Consider the following 20,548-nt stretch of genomic DNA (forward strand, 5'->3'; position numbering starts at 1 on the left):
CATTGTAAACTGTCTGAGCCTCTGGAGCATAAATTAAAGAGAACAGGAGTATCTGAGCGATTAGGAGGTGAGAGGAAGGGGGTGGAGACAACATAGCTGAATATAAATGCTGAGGTATCTCAAAGACACAGAGACGGAACAAGAGCTCCAGCAGAGACTTTCACTGTAGGTTGGCTCCACGTGGGATTAACCAGGGGGATTGTGACAAGGATGAAGATGAATTCTGAAGATTTTTCTGCAACAGAGACCAGCTCCTTGCACCTGAAAAGAGAACAACAAAGTAAGTCGATTCTTTTTCTCTAAATACTGGTAATATCTACATCTATGTTTATATCTATCTATGATATACACCAGTAGTTAGGGAGAAAATCAAGCTTGCCTTTTGTGGAAAAACTTGGCTATGTTCTATTTGATCAGGATACAAGAGAAAGTGGGAAGAAGTAAATATTTCTTTATCTATGTGAACACAGAATACCTGAGACACAAAATGAAATCACAAAGGTGAATTTTAGAAACTTCTTAAAAATCTACGTCTTTGTTTTATTTTATACCATCTCAGTTTTTCAGATTTAATTAGAAAATCCCCTCCCTAGCCCAGTGAAGTATCATTTTTTCATAGCCATCTGGACATCCCTTAGGAAGCACTGCCTCTCTTTATGAAAAATTCTATTTTTCATTCTTGACTGGCTGAACCTTGTACCATTGTGTGATTTTCATGGGCTTTATCTTGTGTTCTCAAGAAAACATCCTCCAGTTGCTAGGAACACAGGTTTCCAGACTTTGAGAGAATAGCCATATAAGCATCTGAATATTTATAGTGTCCAAAGGCAATTTATTGTGAGAACCTCATAAAGAATTCTTGAAAACACAGTCTTCTTCTCTAGTCCTATGGGTACTCTTTCCCTCCATTTCACTTTTCTATTTGTTGTTGTTGCTGTTCAGTCACTAAGTTGTGTCTAACTCTTTGTGAACCCAAGGACTGCAGCATGTCAGGCTCCCCTGTCCTCCACTGTTTCCCAGAATTTGTGCATATTCATGTCTCTTGAGTCAGTGATGCTATCTAACCATCTCATTCTTTGCTGCCCCCTTCTCTTCCTGCCTTCAATCTTTACCAGCATCACGGTCTTTTCCAATGAGTCGGCCCTTTGCATCAGGTGGCCAAAGTATTGGAGCTTCAGCATCAGTCTTTCCAGTGAATATTCAGAGTTGATTTCCTTTAGGATTGACTGGTTTGATCTTGCCCTCCATGGGGCTCTCAAGAGTCCCCCAGCACCACAATTTGCAAGCATCACTTCTTTGGCACTCACTTTTCTATTTCACCTTTCTAATCGTGGACTTCAAATTCTATATGAATCAGACATTTTTCTTCCTTTCTTTTATTTTTCGTCAAAATCTACACTTTTGCTGTATCACTTTTCTCATTTTCTGTTTGTCTAATCTATCCACAGACCTTTTCATCTCTTGTCACCAGGATTTTCCCATTGTTTTCCAATAACTTTTTTGGTGAAACTTTCTTGACTTATTTCATTTCTCTCTCTCTTCCTCTCATGTTAATGAGGTGCCCCAAACACTAGAAGGTAGGAACTAGAGTTTACTTGTAAACACAACTATCCAGTAACAAAGAATGTGTTCAGAACAACAGAGGTGAAAATACCTAAAGGAGGGGGTTGTTTTCTGAATATGTGTCTACTAGCATGGTTTGCTTTAGAAAAGCATTCATTGCCTCTGATAAAACTATCTTTCACTTAGGAACACAAAATCAAGTGTGGATATTGCAAGCCACACAAATTTTTTGGTGACCAGATACCCATAACTTGATGACTCAGCTGAACTTCCTGAAAGAAAATGTATATTTAAGAATAAAACCATTCAATAATAGCATAGTTGAAATAAGAAGGAATTAATTGTAGGAATTGTGAACTTTTCCTGAAATCATCCCAATCTTCTATTGAATACTTGATTTATGAATATTAAGTCTATGCTGCTCTTGTAGCTTTATCAGTGTGAACAATCTTTGAGCACCACCCTTGAGGGATTCAATATGTACTAGAGGATTTGTTTTCAAATTTCTCCATTAATGGACAGGGCTTGTAACCAAAGCGGAAGTATACTCTTAGGGGAATGTTTTGTTGCCTAGGTGATAAAACAAACTGTGAATAACAATAGCCCTAACTAATGAACTAATGATATAACTTAAAATCAGAGAATCACCTCCTCAGCTTATCCACTGGATGTCCAAGCCAACAGTGTGAGTCCAGTGGATAAGCCAGTGGACTCTGGCATCCATGAGCTACTTGGATGTGTTGATACCTGCTGAGGAGCCAGAGATGTTCCTGCATTGAGTTTGAGCCCCTTCATTGAGTCTCACATGGTGAGAAGTGAAACTAGACAGAGAGCTCTGAACTTGCTACCCCAACTACCAAGCGCTGCTTCTGGTAATAGTTGTATGCTGATGAGAAAATAAAGATTTGCTTTAACAAGTTGAGAGAAATAGAACCAGATAGGAGTGAAGAAAAGTCTTCTCTTGGAAAATTTGAAAGCAGATCTATGCTGGGAAAAACAACCTTCAGAAGAGGCAAAAGTTGTCTTAACATCCATTGCATAGTAAATTGCTTTGAAGGAAAACAGCATCTCTTTGTCTAGTTAAACCTTAAAGAATACAATTATAATATATGTTGATTTTCATAGCTACTCAGTACATATTTGGGCAAATATTTTATAATCTCATTATTGTGACTGGATTGTTTCATTTCTAGCCAAAAATAACTTATTCAAAATTTGAGGAAACGTAACTTATAAATTTCACATAAGAAGGTAGGGAGACATATATTTTTTTAAATGCCTCAAGAGAAAATCAAATATCTCTTTCTTACTTCTATAGCCTGCCTCATCATCCACTTTCTCTCTTCAGGTCATGCCACTGGGACTTATTCTGCAACATATCATGAAGGGTCCATTCAAGTTCCTATCCCATGTGCTGTAGTAAACGTGGTCTTCATCACCACTCTCATTATAGCTCTCGTTGCTCTATCAGGTGAGTCTGCACTTCATGAGTTCATCAAAAATTCTGATTAATCTTAAATCATCTCATTTTTCGTACATGGTCAATTTCCTAGGAAATATAAAATATGGTTCCACATTCCTTAGATAACTGATACAATACTTTTCTAGTTTTCTAGTGCTTCAGAACTATTAAAAATTGTCTATGATTTATATAATACCATGGGATAAAATTACATGTGAGAAGATATTTAACTCTGGAACAGAAAGGGTTGATTTAGATTCTAAACAAATTGATATTTAATTGGAAAAATGTGGGCTGCCCATTCATTGTTGATTAAAAAATGATATCTAAGCCATAGATTAATCAGGAATTGGACAGTCTCTTATCTCAAAAGACACACAATAGTGGGTATGGATAATTGAGATAATTAAGAATATATCTAGAAGCTTCCAAGAGCTAGTTTTGTTACGGTATTTGAAGCATACAGCTATACCAAGATTCATTTGTGTTTTATACACACATGAAATTTTACAATGTTAGGATACATTCCCCAGCCATAAACCTTTTTGTATTCTGAATTGCTACTCTGCTAGTATTCTCTCCTCCACCTTGCCATATAGAGTTATATCTATCACGTCTTCAAATTCTTCCCCCTCTGCATTCAAATGCAAAACCTTAATTGGAATTTATAATATAGGGCTGGCCATAAAATTCAGTTTTTCTGTTACCTTGAACCAACTTTTCAGCCAACCCCTATACCTTATACCCCTTTTCAACTAGAGTCAAAAGACTATTTTCAAGATTTTTAAATTTCCCCACCATTTTCTGACCAAAGTGACACCCTCTTATTTCTTAGACCTTGTACAATGATGATGAGGTACAATAAGAGATCAGATAAAGTGAAAAACTGCCTTCTTGCTCTCTATGGAATTTACCTTCCTTTTTTGATATCTTTAAATGGAGCATAACCTATAAAAATTCTGAATCAGTGTGCTGTACACCTGAAGCTAATATATTGTATGTCAACTATACTTCCATAAAATTTTTTTTTTAGTTCATCTTCTTTCCTCTCTTCCTTTATCACCTAGTAGAGTATCCCTGAACTACTTTGTACCCTATGGGTACTTGGTTCCTTGTGTTGCTAAAACACACCATTTTTATGTTCACAGTGGGCCAGTACAACTGTCCAGGACAATATGCATCATCAGCGCCACCAAACACCCATGTGTTTCCATGCTCAGATGATTGGATTGGACACAAGGGGAAATACTACCTTATTTCCAAGAAAACAAAGAACTGGACCTTGGCCCAAAACTTTTGCTCCAAACATGGTGCCACGCTTGCTGTCATTGATTCTAAAGAGGACATGGTAAGATGGCATTCAAAAAGAATTCCATAAAGTGTTGGTATTCTTTTTTATTTTATATAGCTAATCCGTGATTTTCTTCTGTTTCCTTCTAAGTGTAGATATTCTGTCTGTCTCTGACCCGGGAAAACTTAGTCACAAGAAACCACATGATCAGTCTAAGGTCCAAATGAGAGTCCAGTGTAGTCTTTAAGTGTGATGTGTTTAGCTTCAAAGATCAGAAATCCAAATGAGCTGAACCCACATCGCACTATTAATCATTAGTTAATACAAATGATCAGCTGAGCTACAATGCTTACTACTTGCAGATTTGAAAAACAGAATGTATTACATACATACCAAGAGGGGTGGTTTAACATACACTTCCTTTGTTCTTCCTTCAAGAACTTTTTAAAACAACATGTGGGTAGAGCTGAACACTGGATCGGGCTGAAAAATGAAGCTGGCCAGACGTGGAAATGGTCAAATGGCCAAGAATTTAACAACTGGTGAGTTTCAAGATATCTCTTTATGCTTCCAAGGCTGCCAGCTCCCAAAGCTGGCAGCTTTCCTGTTTTTTCTTTCAAAGTGTTGTTCTTTATGAGGGTTGTGCTCTTAGAAGCAGAGCTTTAACATTCTCTTTTGTATGTTATACTCTGTGGGAAGGGTCTCCAACCTCCAGGATCTAATGCCTGATGATTCAAAGCGGAGCTGATTAAAAAATATATAAAATAAAGTGTACCATAAATGTAATGTGTTCGAATCATCCCAAAACCATCCCCCTGCCCCAGTCCATGGAGAAATTATCTTCTATGAAACTTGTCCCTGGTACCAAAATGGTTGAGGACAGCTAAACTATGGAATTCTTAAAGAAGGGCTTTAATAGTAATATCCTTTTTTATCTGCTTGGAGTTCATACAATAAGTACTTCTAGTAACTTGATCTCAGTAAATTCTAGTGAAATAAGATTCAAATATTCCAGGTATAATTATGATGATGTGAAAAAAATTTCCAATCTAATATTTTTATTTAATTGACAAGATACTTTTTGGAAAGGAATTCCCTTTTAACTTTCCCAGTTCTCATATCCACAGGGATAAAGAACAATATTTCCAATACCTATTGATAATTAGAAGCTTCTATGGGTCTGAGAGAAAACTTGCCCCAAAATTAAAGATGCTTACTTAATTTCCATTACCTGTATATTTTCAAGTTTGAAGGACACCGTATAAGTTTAGTATTAATCTTTGTCACTCAGATGTGAATGAACTGTTAGGTCTCTAGTTTCATGAAAATGAGAGATTCAGAGAACTAGTTTAAATCTCTAGAAAAAGAATCCTTAGTATGCCCCACATCCACAAATGGGCACCAGGGGCTGTTACCCCCCATAACTGTATGAACTAATATGCATGATTGTTGAACGTGCGCACTTTCTGGGAAGTTTCTCGAAGGGTTTCTGCACTCAAAAATGAATAAGAGTCACTCTTGTAGTGACACACCAGCCAAATGAATGGAGCTCTTCACTCTTAAGTTTGTATCTTCTCTCCACATACTATTCTTTTCCATCTTTGTCTACTGTCTCTACAGATTGTTCTGTGATCATTTGACTGGCATACTTGCCTCATGCATTACATCTTAAAAAAAACAACAACAAAAAAAGCAGAAGCCATCACCACCACCACAAAGTTGATTTTCATATAACTGAACGGAAATGATAGGCTGAAACTAATTCCGGTTTCTTTATTGTTTGACAGGTTCAACCTTACGGGGTCTGAGAACTGTGCAGTTCTGAACAGTGCAGAGATCAGCAGCACAGAATGTGACAAGAATTTACACTGGATATGTAGCAAACCCTCCAAATAAAGAGGAATCATATTTGCTTATAGACATTCTAACATGGAACTCTAGGAAATATGACAACTGTGGGCAAATGCTGCTCTCTGGTCAGAAGTTTCCCATTAAGACTTTGTGAGAAAAAAAGTTTGTATTATTTGGGAAACTTTCTTCCACACAAGACTGGAAAAAAGGGAGAAAAATTCCAGGCATGTCTGCATTATGGAGTACTCCTGCCATGATCTGAAAGTGTCACAGGTGACTGATAAATCTTGTCCAAGGATGAGATAAATGACTGCAAAGCTTTTGAGTGCACTTTATATATTTTTGATTCAGAGATAATAAAATAACTAGGTTTAGAGTTATTATTTATTGTTGAATGACTACAAACAATGTATGCCCTTCATGCATTTGTACTGTATGAAGGAATTAGATGGTGGTATTAAAAACTGAACATAAACAAAGAAAATTTTAACTAGCAGCACAGAGATTTAGTCTAAATGCATTTTGCTAACTCCAAGGACATTAGTAAATGGGCAATGCTTATGAAATGAAGCTTTGTAATATTTCTCTCTTTTTAAAGAAGTTTGTCAAGTTTCTTTTCTTTTCTTTTCTTTTTTTTTTTTTTTTTTTTGTCATTTCTCCCCCAAAGAATGGGGTGGTTAGGTATTTATGTTATTTTTTTCACTTCTTCACTGTAAACTTGCCTTTTTCAAAAGTATATAAAGTATTGCCTTATATACAGTCTCTCACAAAGGTAAGGACAAGAAGAACATGAGGAATATTTGTAAAACAGATAAACGTGTTGGAAAATGTGCAATATGTGATGTGGCAAATGTCTCTCAGGAAAAAGTCTGTATTGTTCAAATCTGGAAAAATAATAGTTCTATCTGCTTATCAATTTGTGGCTTTCCTGATACAATTCTATCATGTGCAATACTTCATGTGAAATATTTCCTAAGTGCAATAAGGTGTGTTTATTTGTTTGTCTTTTGTATCCAGTGCAATTACAAGCTGCCTTTATGTATGTTAAAATAAAAGTAAAATAAACAAAATGGTTTCTAAGAAGTGGTGATGCCTACAAAATATATTAAAACTTACATCTCATACTAGAAAGAAAGAAACAGAATAATATAACATTTTTTGGAAGACATACCTATTATAAAACCTTAACTTTATAATTATTTGTACCTGGAAAGTTGTTTTCATGTGTGTTTTCAGAGAGCTCTATACAGAAAAAGTTCAGTAAATAGTCTAATTGACTTGAGAGGAATTTATGTCAGTTAAAAAATTTTCACTCTATAACTTCAGTTTTTTCTTTTTTAAAACTTTTTAATTTTGTATTGGAGTATAGATTATTAATAATGTGATAGTTTCAGATGAACAACAAAGGGACTCAGCCATACCTATATATGCATCTCTCCTTCCCCCAAATCTCCTCCCGTTAAGAATGCCACACAACATTGAGCACAGTTCTCTGTGTTATACAATAGGCCCTTGCTGGTCATCCTTTTTAAATATAGTAGCCTGTACATGTTGATGCAAATGTTGTCCAAGTGAGAGGGTCATTTCCTAGACAAGTTTCTCTCCCCAAGGAGAGAAGGGTCTGGAATTCTCAAGGAGGAAGAAAGAACAAACATTTTTTTCCCTCTACATTCCTTAGGATTATGTATCCTGCCTGAGGACAGTCTCTGGATTAAACCTTCTGGCTAATTCTGTTATTTTAGAATGTAAATTATGGGAGTAGGTCTGGTGAGGTCTTTACAACCTCCAGACATTCTTTGGATTCATTGGAGAGTATATAACTCCATTGCTAACACTAGCAAAGGGGTACTCTTTCTACCCCCTTCTGATGCCTATGTCAGAAGCTTTCTTTATCTCCTTTATACTTTAATAAAATTTTATTACACAAAAGCTCTGAGCAATCAAGCCTCGTCTCTGGCCCCGGATTGAATACTTCTCCTCCAGAGGCCAAGGATGCTGACATCTTTGCGTGGTTCAACAACAACCTTTCACGAGTTTCATCTCTACCTCACTAGTTGACCAGCTGTTTATTTAGAATTCGGTAGAAATTTCATTATTAGCTAGAAATTAAGTTAGCTAATACAAGAAAATGGACTTAGAACAGTACTTAGCTCAAACTGAACCCTAGTTCAGTTCAGTCACTCAGTCATGTCCGACACTTTGGACCCCACGGACTGCAGCACGCCAGGCTTTCCTATCCATCACCAACTCCCGGAGCTTGCTCAAACTCATGTCCATCAAGTCGGTGATGCCATCCAACCATCTCATCCTCTGTCATCCCCTTTGCCTCCTGCCTTCACTCTTTCCCAGCATCAGGGTCTTTTCAAATGAGTCAGTTCTTCACATCAGGTGGCCAAAATATTGGAGTTTCAGCTTCAGCATCAATCCTTCCAATGAACATTCAGGGCTGATTTCTTTTAGGATAGACTGATTGGATCTCCTTGCAGTCCAAGGGACTCTCAAGAGTCTTCTCCAATAACACAGATCAAAAGCATCAATTCTTTGGCGCTCAGCTTTCTTTATAGTTCAACTCTCACAGCGATGCATGACTACTGGAAAAATCATAGCTTTGACTAGACGGACATTTGTTGGCAAAGTAATGTCTCTGCTTTTTAATATGCTGTCTAGGATGGTCATAGCTTTTCTCCAAGGAGCAAGCGTCTTTTAATTTCAAGGCTGCTGTCACCATCTGCAGTGATTTTGGAGCCCCCCCCAAAACAAAGTCTGTCACTGTTTCCATTGTTTCCCCATATATTTGCCATGAAATGATGGGACTAGATGCCATGATCTTACTTTTCTGAATGTTGAGTTTTAAACCAACTTTTTCACTCTGCTCTTTCACTTTCATCAAGAGGCTCTTTAGTTCTTCTTCACTTTCTGCCATAAGGGTGGTGTCATCTGCATATCTGAGGTTATTGATATTTTCCCCAGCAATCTTTTCTCCAGCTTGTGCTTCATCCAGCCTGGCATTTCTCATGATGTACTCTGCATATAAATTAAATAAGCAGGGTGACAATATACAGCCTTGATGTGCTCCTTGTCCTATTTGGAACCAGTCTGTTGTTCCATGTCCAGTTCTAACTCTTGCTTCCTGACCTGCATACACATTTCTCAGGAGGTAAGGTGGTTTGGTATTCCCACCTCTTGAAGAATTTTCCACAGTTTGTTGTGATCCACACAGTCAAAGGCTTTGGTGTAGTCAATAAGGCAGAAGTAGATGTTTTTTCAGAACTCTTGCTTTCTCAATGATCCAACAGATGTTGGCAATTTGATCTCTGATTCCTCTGCCTTTTCTAAATCCAATTTGAACATCTGGAAGTTCATGGTTCACATATTGTTGAAGTCTGGCTTGGAGAATTTTGAGCATTACTTTGCTAGTGGGTGAGATGAGTGCAATTGTGCAGTAGTTTGAACATTCTTTGGCATTGCTTTTCTAAGGGATTGGAATGAAAGCTGACCTTTTCTAGTCGTATGGCCACTGCTGAGTTTTCCAAATTTGCTGGCATATTGAGTGAAGCACTTTCACAGCAACATCTTTTAGGATTTGAAGTAGTTCAGCTGGAATTCCATTACCTCCACTAGCTTTATTCATAGCAATGCTTCCTAACACTCACTTGACTTCACATTCCAAGATGTTTGGCTCTAGATGGATGATCACATCATCATGATTATCTGGGTCGTGAAGGTCTTTTTTGTATAGTTCTTCCGTGTATTCTTGCCACATCTTCTTAATATCTTCTGCTTCTGTTAGGTCCATATCATTTTTGTCCTTTATTGTGCCCACCTTTGCATGAAATGTTCCCTTGGCATCTGTAGTTTTCTTGAAGAGATCTCTAGTCTTTCCCATTCTATTGTTTTCCTCTATTTATTTGCATTGATCATTGAGGAAGGCTTTCTTATCTCTCCTTGCTATTCTTTGGAACTCTGCATCCAAATGGTATATCTTCCCTTTTCTTCTTTGCCTTTCACTTCTCTTCTTTTCTCAGCTATTTGTAAGGCCTCCTCATACAACCTTTTTATATTTTTGCATTTCTTTTTATTGGGGATGGTCTTGATCACTGCTTCCTGTACAAGTCACGAACCTCCATTCATAGTTTCTTCAGGCACTCTATCAGATCTAATCCCTTGAATCTATTTGTCACTTCCATTTATAACAGTAAGGGATTTGATTTAGGTCATACCTGAATGGTCTTGTGGTTTTCCCCACTTACTTCAATTTAAGTCTGAATTTGGCAATAATGATACGGTCCACAGGGTTGCAAAGAGTCAGACACAACTGAAGCAACTTAGCACACATCCCCACATTAGGCAAGATAATCCGCCCCCCAAAATTAATGATTTTGGAAAATATGAATATGTCATATTACAAGCAAGAAATTCTGATGGAGTTACTGTTATAAGCTTTCAGATAGATTACCCTGAATTGTATAGGTAGCCACAAACTAATTACAAACATACTTTGTTTTATTGTGCTTTGCCTACTGCATTTTTCACATCTTGAAGTCTTGTGGCAACTCTGGATCAAACAACCTATCAGTGCCATATTTTCAACAGAATTTTCTCATTTCATGTCTCTGTGTCACTTTTTGGTAACTCTAACAATATTTCTTTATATTTATTATGATGATCTGGGGTCAGTAATCTTGGGTGTTTCTATTGCAAAGAGATTATGACTCACTGATGGTCCAGATGATGATTAGAATTTATCAGCAGTATTTATTTAAGATTTTTTTTAATGTGGACCATTTTTAAAGTCTTTGTTGAATTTGTCTCTGTTTTACTTATTTATTTATTTATTGCCTCAAGGCATGTGCGATCTTGGCTCCCCAACCAGGGATGGAACTCACACCCTCTGCACTGGAAGGCAAAGTCCTAACCACTGGAGCGCCAGGGAAGTCCCAGAAGTAAAATATTTTTAAATTAAGGTATGTTCATTGATTTTTTTTCTTTAGACACAATGCTATTGCTCACTTAATAGACTACAGTATGATGTAAATATAACTTTTATATGCATCAGGAAACCAAAAAGTCTGCCTGACTTGTTTCCTTGTGACATATCCTTTATTGTGGTGGTCTGGAAACAAACCTGTACTATCTCTGAACTCTGCCTGTGTATGAGACTTTAAAAGCAGAGAAATGTCTCTGGCTAGAGTTAGAGAGACTGGCCTGAAGGAGAGGTCAGAGAGATTAGAAGCATTTTTGCTGGCTTGAAGATGGAGTAGGCAGCAGGATAAAGAAGGCCATTGGCCTTAAGAAGATGAGAGAGGCGGGCAGTCAGCAAGTAAGTGAAAATTAAACCACTTCAGCCAAAGAAACTGGCATTCCCAACTACTTGCACAAGCTTCAAAGAACACACATTGATAAAGAACATCGTAACACTGCTGGTAAAATCCATTATAAATCTCTGCTACCTACACTCAGCTTGGTTTAGTGATCCCTTATCCAACTCTGTTCTTTCTCCACCCCAAACATTGGCAGTTCAAACATTTCTCCACAGATGACTAATTAGATATCTTAGTTTACTGAGAGTTCATCTTAAGTTCCTGCTCTTTTAACCTTCAGGGAAGGGAAACCCTGCTGACACCTTGATTTTGGCCTCATAAACCCTAAGCAGAGAGAACTGAGTCACACTGAACGTGAACTTCTGAGTTATAGAAACATTAAGATAATAAATACATGTAATTTTAAAATGTGGGATTTGTGGTAATTATGGCATCAAGAGAAAACTAATAATTTTCATTTTCAGCTAGTTTCTGTTGAATAAAAATACAATTGATATTTTTATATTCATTTTGCATATCCAGGGACCTCTCAACTCACTTATTAATTCTAATAATTTATCAGTAGGGTTACTTGAATTTTCTATAAGTGGGATTGCATCTATGGCTGATGTGTGCTGCGATTTTTCCTTTCAGATCTTTATAACTTTAAAAAATTTATTGTATTTGCTAAGGCCATCAGTAATCATGTTAAGTAAATGTGATGACAGTGAATATTTTGTCTTGTTCTCAATCTCAAAGAGAAAGTTTTCAACAATTACCTTTAACATGATGTTTAATATAGTTTTCTTTGCTTGTTTGGTTGTTTATTCTTTGTGGAGGGGTGGTGGTAGTGATACATATTATCAAACTAAGAAAAATTCTATTTCTTCTGAGATATTAATTTTATCATTATAATTTTTAGTTCTAAAATTCCATTTTCATCATTTTTTGTAATTTCCAAGTTTCAGCCTAAATTCTAATGTATTTTATTTCCTTGAACTCATTTTAAATATGCTATTATTTCAACTATTTGTATTTCTTTTTAAAATACAAAATATGTATATTTAAGAAATAATTATATGCAAGGCTAATTATCTTTAAATTATATTTGGATTTTCCTATGTCAAAGTCTGCTTGACTTTGTATTAATACTTTCAAGTTTATTAATACTTGTGGCTCAGCTGGCAAAGAATCCACCTGCAATGTGGGAGACCTGGGTTCTATCCCTGAGTTGAGAAGATCCTTGGAGAAGGGAAAGGCTACCCACTCCAGTATTCTGGCCTGGAGAATTCCATGGACTACTGTCCACGGGGTCACAAAGAGTTGGACACGATTGAGTGACCTTCATTTACTTACTTTACTTAGAGCCCTTGGAGGTCTTTAACTGCTATTATTTCTAATTGTTATTTTTCATGTTCCTTATTTACTCAAATACCCATTTTGTACCACTGTTGTGGAATACTAGATTCTGTCTGTGAAAGACTGTAATAAATGTCTTAGAACTAAAATAATATTATATTCTTTGACCAAGCCAGACTTAGTATTCCTCTTACAGTAACTAAATCTTAGGTTTCTTCCTGACTGCAGACTCCTGACCTCCCTCTTCTTAGAGCATTATTCAAAAAATTTTGTAATTGAAAATTCTTTCTCTGTTGCTTTCAGATATAAATTTTCTTCCAGCCTCTTGCAAGTTTGACAGCCCACAAATACTTTTCTCAGGCACCTGTGAGCCATCCCTTTGAAGTATAATCACCAAGGAGAGAGCAGCCCTGCCTCCCAGTCTCAATAGAAGCGTAGGAACCTAACCTAAGAGCAAAATGTATGTGCTGTGTTCAGCTGTATTCAACTTTTTGTGACCCCATAGACTGTAGCCCACAAGCTCCTCTGTCTATGGGATCTCCCAGGCAAGAATACTGGAGTGAGTTGCTATTTCCTTCTCCAGGGAGTCATCCCCACCCAGGGATCAAACCCAGGTCTTTCCCAATCCTGGCAGATTTTTTTTTTTAAAAAACCACAGAACCACCATAGAACAATGTGGCTAAAATACTGTTGAGCAAATAAGCACCAATAAGCCAACACAAATGGCCTAAGTACATTGACTACCTTCTAACATTCTCCAGCACCTTTGACTCCAACACTCAGAAATCCTCTTGCCTTTTGTTTCAGTAGAATTTATTTCAATTTCTTCACTTACTAAAACAGGCTTCAGTAAACTCTTCCTCTCCTATACAACTCATTCAGTATAATTTTTCTTTGGCATCTGGCAGAGGTTAAATTTGCTTCTAGCAAATCATCAGAGTCATGAACAATCTAGGATCCCTTCCTTTAACTTTAGATACTGAAGGGACTTGAAGTTGAGCTTGGTCTCCTTCAAAGACCAGCCTGCTTTCAGATCAGTCTTCCTCCTAGAGCGGTGTTTTTCAACCTGGGAGGATTTTGTTTCTCAAAGGATATTTAGCCATGTCTAGAGATATTTTTGATTCTTCAACATGGTACGGAGTAAAAGCAGGAGGAGGTTTGCTCCTGGCATCCAGAAGGTAGAAGTAAAGGAAACTTCTGAACAGGCCCCAACAACAAAGAATCATCTGACTTAAATTGTCAGTAGTTTCCAGACTGCAAACTCATGTCCTTGGGTGTAGATTTTGGTGAACCAACCCAGCCAGATATACTGATTTTTCAGTCCCTCAATCCCACTCGAAGACCAGAATTATTCTCACTTCTAAGACACCAAAGCCTTGTTCAGGAACTCAGTTTCTTTTGTCCGTCTTTGAAAATCTTCTATAGATAAAGGAGCTCTTCTTTCCTGGTTTCAGCTTCTTCTAGATTTGCATTATGCCGGTTTTCATTACTTTGCCATCTCACTGATGCCTTTAATATGGTTTAAAATATTTTACCTACTTTATAAGTTGCCCTCAGTAGGGACAGGCTTAGTATGACCTATTGAATGATTACCCATGCCTTTTATGACTAGCCAAATAAGACTACTTGAAGTCTCATGCTCCCTTTAAGAAATTTCTTCTGAATAATTCTCAAACTTATTGTTGAGTGCCTAGAAACTTGTTGGTTATTTTCTATCTCTGACACTGAACTGTTGTCCCAGGCTTTCCTTAGTCACATTTTGCTGAATTATACCTGATTCCATGTGGCACAAGTTTCAACTCATACTACTTGACTAAATTTGAGGACATCTGTTCCTTATATTATCCAAAGCACCAAAAATATAAAAGTGACAAAACTTCACACTGAATGATGATATTGTTCCAATAAACATAATTTTTAAATGCAATAATTATAACAGTTTTATTTGGTGCATCTCTCCGGTACTCTTGCCTGGAGAATTCCATGGACAGAGGAGCCTGGCGAGCTACAGTTATGGAGTCGCAAAGAGTCAAACATGACTGAGCGACAACTATTATTTATATCAGTGACTAAATAAATATGATCAATTTACTTAATTCTCACATTCTGACTCAGGTGTTACTGCTATTGGTGTTTTATGTAGAAGGAAACCAAGTCACAAGGAAATTAAGTACTTTGCCCAAAGTCTTTACATTTCAGATCTAGGACCCATAGTCAGACTGGGGGAAATTTGGCTTATTTAGGCATATAAAAATATGGAATATTTAAAACTGAGTGAAATTCCATGGACTGAGGAGCCTGGCAGGCTATAGCTCATGGGGTCGCAAAATAGCTTGCTGCTGCTGCTGCTGCTAAGTCGCTTCAGTTGTGTCCGACTCTGTGCGACCCCATAGATGGCAGCCCACCAGGCTCCCCCGTCCCTGGGATTGTCCAGGCAAGAACATTGGAGTGGGTTGCCATTTCCTTCTCCAATGCATGAAAGTGAAAAGTGAAAGTGAAGTCGCCAGTCTTGCCCGACTCTTAGCGACCCCATGGACTGCAGCCTACCAGGCTCCTCTGTCCATAGGATTTTCCAGGCAAGAGTACTGGAGTGGGGTGCCATTGCCTTCTCCAAATACCTTCAGATCAGATCAGATCAGTCACTCAGTCATGTCCGACTCTTTGTGACCCCATGAATCGCAGCAGGCCAGGCCTCCCTGTCCATCACCAACTCCCGGAGTTCACTCAGACTCATGTCCATCGAGTCAGTGATGCCATCCAGCCATCTCATCCTCTGTCGTCCCCTTCTCCTTCTACCCCCAATCCCTCCCAGCATCAGAGTCTTTTCCAATGAGTCAACTCTTCGCATGAGGTGGCCAAAGTACTGGAGTTTCAGCTTTAGCATTATTCCTTCCAAAGAAATCCCAGGGCTGATCTCCTTTAGAATGGACTGGTTGGATCTCCTTGCAGTCCAAGGGACTCTCAAGAGTCTTCTCCAACACCACAGTTCAAAAGCATCAATTCTTCGGCGCTCAGCCTTCTTCACAGTCCAACTCTCACATCCATACATGACCACAGGAAAAACCATAGCCAAATAGCTTCCTACTGGCTAAACAAATCAGATTGCTGTTATTGTTTATGGTAACCACAATCGCACAGCGCCCTCTGCTGGTAGGAGGTTTTTTCCGCCGCAGTTTCCACTTTCTAAAACTTTCCAGTTCTTCAGGTGTGAAAGTGAAAGTGAAGTCAATCAGTCGTGTACGACTCTTTGCGACCCCATGGACTGTAGCCTACCAAGATCCTCCATCCATGGGATTTTCCAAGCAAGAATACTGGAGTGGGTTGCCATTTCCTTCTCCAAGAGATCTTCCTGACCCAGGAATGCACCCCAGTCTCTCGCATTGTAGGCAGACGCTTTATCGTCTGAGCCACCAGGGAAGGATCTCTTCAGGTGAGATCCTTTTAAAATCATCTACTCTTTTCCTAGGCTTCTCTAGTGGCTCAAACGATAAAGAATCTGCCTGCAATGCAGGAAACCTACGTTTGATCCCTGGGTCGGGAAGATCCCCTGGAGAAGGGAATGGCAACCTACTCCAGTATTCTTGCCTGGAGACTCCCATGGACAGAGGAGCCTGGTGGGCAACAGTCCATGGGTTTACAGAGTCAGAAATGATTGAGTGACTAACATAACAACAACTCTTTCCATAATCCCTATAGATCAGATCAGATCAGTCACTCAGTCGTGTCCGACTCTTTGTGACCCCATGAATCGCAGCAGGCCAGGCCTCCCTGTCCATCACCAACTCCCGGAGTTCACTCAGACTCACGTCCATCGAGTCAGTGATGCCATCCAGCCATCTCATCCTCTGTCGTCCCCTTCTCCTCTTGCCCCCAATCCCTCCCAGCATCAGAGTCTTTTCCAATGAGTCAACTCTTCCCATGAGGTAGCCAAAGTCCTGGAGTTTCAGCTTTAGCATCATTCCTTCCAAAGAAATCCCAGGGCTGATCTCCTTCAGAATGGACTGGTTGGATCTCCTTGCAGTCCAAGGGACTCTCAAGAGTCTTCTCCAACACCACAGTTCAAAAGCATCAATTCTTGGGCACTCAGCCTTCTTCACAGTCCAACTCTCACATCTATATATGACCACAGGAAAAACCATAGCCTTGACTAGACGAACCTTTGTTGGCAAAGTAATGTCTCTGCTTTTGAATATGCTATGTAGGTTGGTCATAACTTTCCTTCCAAGGAGTAAGCATCTTTTAATTTCATGACTGCAGTCACCATCTGCAGTGATTTTGGAGCCCAGAAAAATAAAGTCTGACACTGTTTCCCCATCTATTTCCCATGAAGTGATGGGACCGGATGCCATGATCTTCATTTTCTGAATGTTGAGCTTTAAGCCAACTTTTTCACTCTCCACTTTCACCTTCGTCAAGAGGCTTTTTAGTTCCTCTTCACTTTCTGCCATAAGGGTGGTGTCATCTGTATATCTGAGGTTATTGATATTTCTCCTGGCAATCTTGATTCCATCTTGTGTTTCTTCCAGTCCAGTGTTCTCATGATGTACTCTGCATATAAGTTAAATCAGCAGGGTGACAATATACAGCCTTGACGTACTCCTTTTCCTATTTGGAACCAGTCTGTTGTTCCATGTCCAGCTATAACTTTGCTTAGGTGTCTGTCAAAAACATCAGTGACAACTGCTTCATTTTCTAAAGCAGCAATACCATCCGTGGAGACAAAAAGCTGACCAAAATTTAAAAGGAAAAATTTTGCTCATTGGTAAATTTTTGATACTTATTTGTGCTGTTGCATGTGGATTTTGAAAAGTGGACTTTAAACCTATTCCTAGCAATCTGGAAGGTCATGCACATTTAGAGTATGAATGTCCAGGAATGATTTCAAAAAGCCCAAAACTCTCACCTCTGACTGATCTTGAGATGCTGTACCAATCGGAATTGAAGGCCAAGGGAAGTTTTTAGCTGTCTGTGTGAGTGATGAAGCTGTGTCCATAGCCGCCCAGATTCTCTTAACAAAGACTGAGATTACAGCTTAAAAAAAAGAAAAAGCAATAAGAAAAAGATAGACAATAAAATGCAAATTTTTAAAGGGGCAAAAGACTTGAAAGGGAGTTGCACAAAAAATAGACATCAAAATGTCACATCAGCTTTATCAAAACCCTCAAAATTGTCATCAGAGAAATGACATGAAAACTAAAAGGAGTGACTGTACATCTACTACAGTATCAAAATTTAAATTAAAAAATGAACAAGAATAAAAAGAGAATACCAAATGTTAGTGAGAATTTGTTTTAGTTGGAAAAAAGAAAAACTTCTAAAGGGAGTGTAAATTGAGGAGGACACCCTCGGTTTGACAATGTCTACTAAAACTGAACATGCAGGTAGCTCAGGATCCAGAAATTTGACTTATTTGCTAACAAAAATAAAAGTGGTATGCATATGAAGAATGGTGCAAAAAAAATTCACAGCAATTTTATTCATCACAGCCCTGAACTGGAAACAACACAGATGTCCATCAGCTATAAAACAGGTCAGTTGTGGTACAACTGTACTATGATGCTCTGTATCTGTGACAGCACAAATAAGGACTGAAAATCTGATGAGTAGAGCAGCTCAAAATAAAAGACTACAAACTGCGCAATTCTATTTTTATGAAGCTCTTTGAAACCCTGGAGTGACAAGGATTGCTATAAATCCTGAAGGTACTTCTTTACGGTACCTTTCTGCCTGGCTGGTCCATTTGTTCATCAGCCTTATTTGTTACTAAAACTAAATTAGTTTTTTCCTTTGATATTCACGTCTCATTTCAAGTTTCTCTCTGATGAACTTCTAGGCTGCAGTAGAACCTCGTGCTTGCTCTGCTGGATAATTTTTTTGATTCATATATTAAATGTTAGTAAATGGTTCATCTAACTCACTAAAAACTCAGCTTCCTGGGGAGAGGATACTCTTTTGAAACTCAGCGTCTGGTTCCAAGAGAAGCCATTGAGTTTAGCCAGTGAGTTTATATGTGTTGGTGTCAAATAATCTTTCAGATTTCTGATCAGCTCCTATCCTTCTGTGTGATTTTAGGTAAGTTACTTTGCTTCGTCATCAATAAATAAGGATAATAGTCACCTACCTTTTTATATTTGTTGCAATATGTGAGGTTTAAACAAGCTAATATCTGAAACACATGATGATCTTAATAAATGTTAATTTTTAGCTAATGCAATCTCTAGTATATTTTTACAGATTTAATGCAAATTAGTTTACTGTCTTTATGAGACTATCTATATTAAATTTGTGAAAAATTTATATAAATATTATAAGCTTTATATATATTTCATGAAAATTGATCTACTAATGGAAATACACTCAATGTTTCCCTGAACAGAAAATATTTGGAGATCTCTCTCTCTTTTGATGTATACCTCACAACATATAAATAAATCCAGCCAGGCACAGGAACATAAATTGGAATGATTCTGTGTATTTTAACAACAATGTGTCATCCGACAGAAAGTGCCACTAAAATACAGGGGAATTGTGACTACCCATCTAAACTTTCAAACTACATTTTAAGTTCACAAATATAAAAACCTATTCAGACAAATTACTAAAAACTGTCATTTCTCTAACATCATTTACTTTGTGTTTGTTGACAAAAATCTTTTGATTCTATTGAGAGAGTCAATTCCTAGGCAGGTTGATAAGAAGTCTGGGGGTCCTCAAGGAGAGAGAGGTCTGGAATTCTCAAGGAAGAGGAAAGGACAAATTTTGTTTTTTTCCCTCTACATTCCTTACCATACCGTTGACTGTTCAGTCGTGTCTGACTCTTTGCGACCCCATGGACTGTAGCCTACCAGGCTCCTCCGTCCATGGGATTCTCCAGGCAAGAATACTGGAGTGGGTTGCCATTTCCTTCTCCAAGGGATCTCCCCAACCCAGGGATCAAACCTGGGTCTCCTGCATTGCAGGCAGATGCTTTATCCTCTGAGCCACCAGGCAAGCCCCTACATTCCTTAGGATTATATAATAATAATGTATCCTGCTTGAAGACAGTTTCTGGGGAAAAAGCCTTCTGGCTAATCCTGTTATCTTAAAATGTAAATTATGAGAGTGGGTCTAGTAAGGTCTTTACAACCTCCAGACATTCTTTTGATTCACTGTAATAACTAATTAAAAGTATATAACCCCATTGCTAACACTAGTGAGGGGGCACTCTTTCTGCCCCCTTCTGATGCCTATGTCAGAAGCTTTCTCTATCTCTTTTATATTTTAATAAGACTTTATTACACAAAAGCTCTGAGTGATCAAGCCTCGTCTCTGGACCTGGATTGAATCTTTCTCCTCCAGAGGCCAAGAATCCTGGCATCTTTCATGGTTCAGCAACAACCTTTCACTATTTTGGACAAATTTCTGTGCTGATAAATAAAAGATGTCTCAGGTATTTTAAATCAATTACTAGTTAGAGACTACTGGTCCCTCCATTTTTGCTTAAACCTTAATCTCACTTCGTGTATTTGAAATTAAAGATTCTATTTTTCTTTTAATGTAAAATTTCACTTTACATCTTAGAACATATTTCCTCTTTTGTAACCATCTCACATTCCTGATTTGCACACTTTCCTGTTCTTACAACTCCCCAAAATGTGGTTAATTACTTAACCCACTGTATTATCTATGTCTTGGACGTTAACCATTACAGACCTTCATTTTTTTATCATGATGTTGCATCTT

The 20,548-nt window shown here is 38.0% G+C and overlaps 2 protein-coding genes across 4 annotated transcripts in view; both read left to right on the forward strand.

Annotated features, from left to right (window-relative positions):
• Nucleotides 1-129: 129 nt before the first annotated feature.
• Nucleotides 130-7,250, forward strand: CD69 (CD69 molecule). Its single transcript, NM_174014.3, has 5 exons — nucleotides 130-280; nucleotides 2,912-3,034; nucleotides 4,174-4,373; nucleotides 4,755-4,858; nucleotides 6,104-7,250. The coding sequence occupies exons 1-5, from the start codon at nucleotides 217-219 to the stop codon at nucleotides 6,210-6,212; spliced, it is 600 nt and encodes a 199-aa protein (NP_776439.1). The 5' UTR covers nucleotides 130-216; the 3' UTR covers nucleotides 6,213-7,250.
• CLECL1 (C-type lectin like 1) overlaps nucleotides 6,350-20,548 on the forward strand; it is a 32,373-nt gene continuing 18,174 nt past the window's right edge. Inside the window, exons 1-3 of one of the 3 annotated variants that reach the window (XM_059886763.1) lie at nucleotides 6,350-6,440; nucleotides 11,013-11,131; nucleotides 18,313-18,898. The gene's annotated coding sequence lies outside the window, so the exon portion shown is untranslated. Of the gene's footprint in view, nucleotides 6,441-11,012; nucleotides 11,132-18,057; nucleotides 18,899-20,548 lie in introns of those variants that run through there. The other 2 variants (XM_059886762.1, XM_059886761.1) reach the window with 2 other exon arrangements.

Source organism: Bos taurus, chromosome 5, assembly GCF_002263795.3.
Source record: "Bos taurus isolate L1 Dominette 01449 registration number 42190680 breed Hereford chromosome 5, ARS-UCD2.0, whole genome shotgun sequence".
NCBI classification, from domain to species: Eukaryota; Metazoa; Chordata; class Mammalia; order Artiodactyla; family Bovidae; genus Bos; species Bos taurus.

Coding starts and splice junctions, on each gene's coding strand:
- CD69 (NM_174014.3), top strand. CDS start 217: ATGAATTCTGAAGATTTTTCTGCAACAGAGACCAGCTCCTTGCACCTG. Junction 281..2,911: donor CCTGAAAAGAGAACAACAAA/GTAAGTCGATTC, acceptor TTCTCTCTTCAG/GTCATGCCACTGGGACTTAT. Junction 3,035..4,173: donor AGCTCTCGTTGCTCTATCAG/GTGAGTCTGCAC, acceptor TTATGTTCACAG/TGGGCCAGTACAACTGTCCA.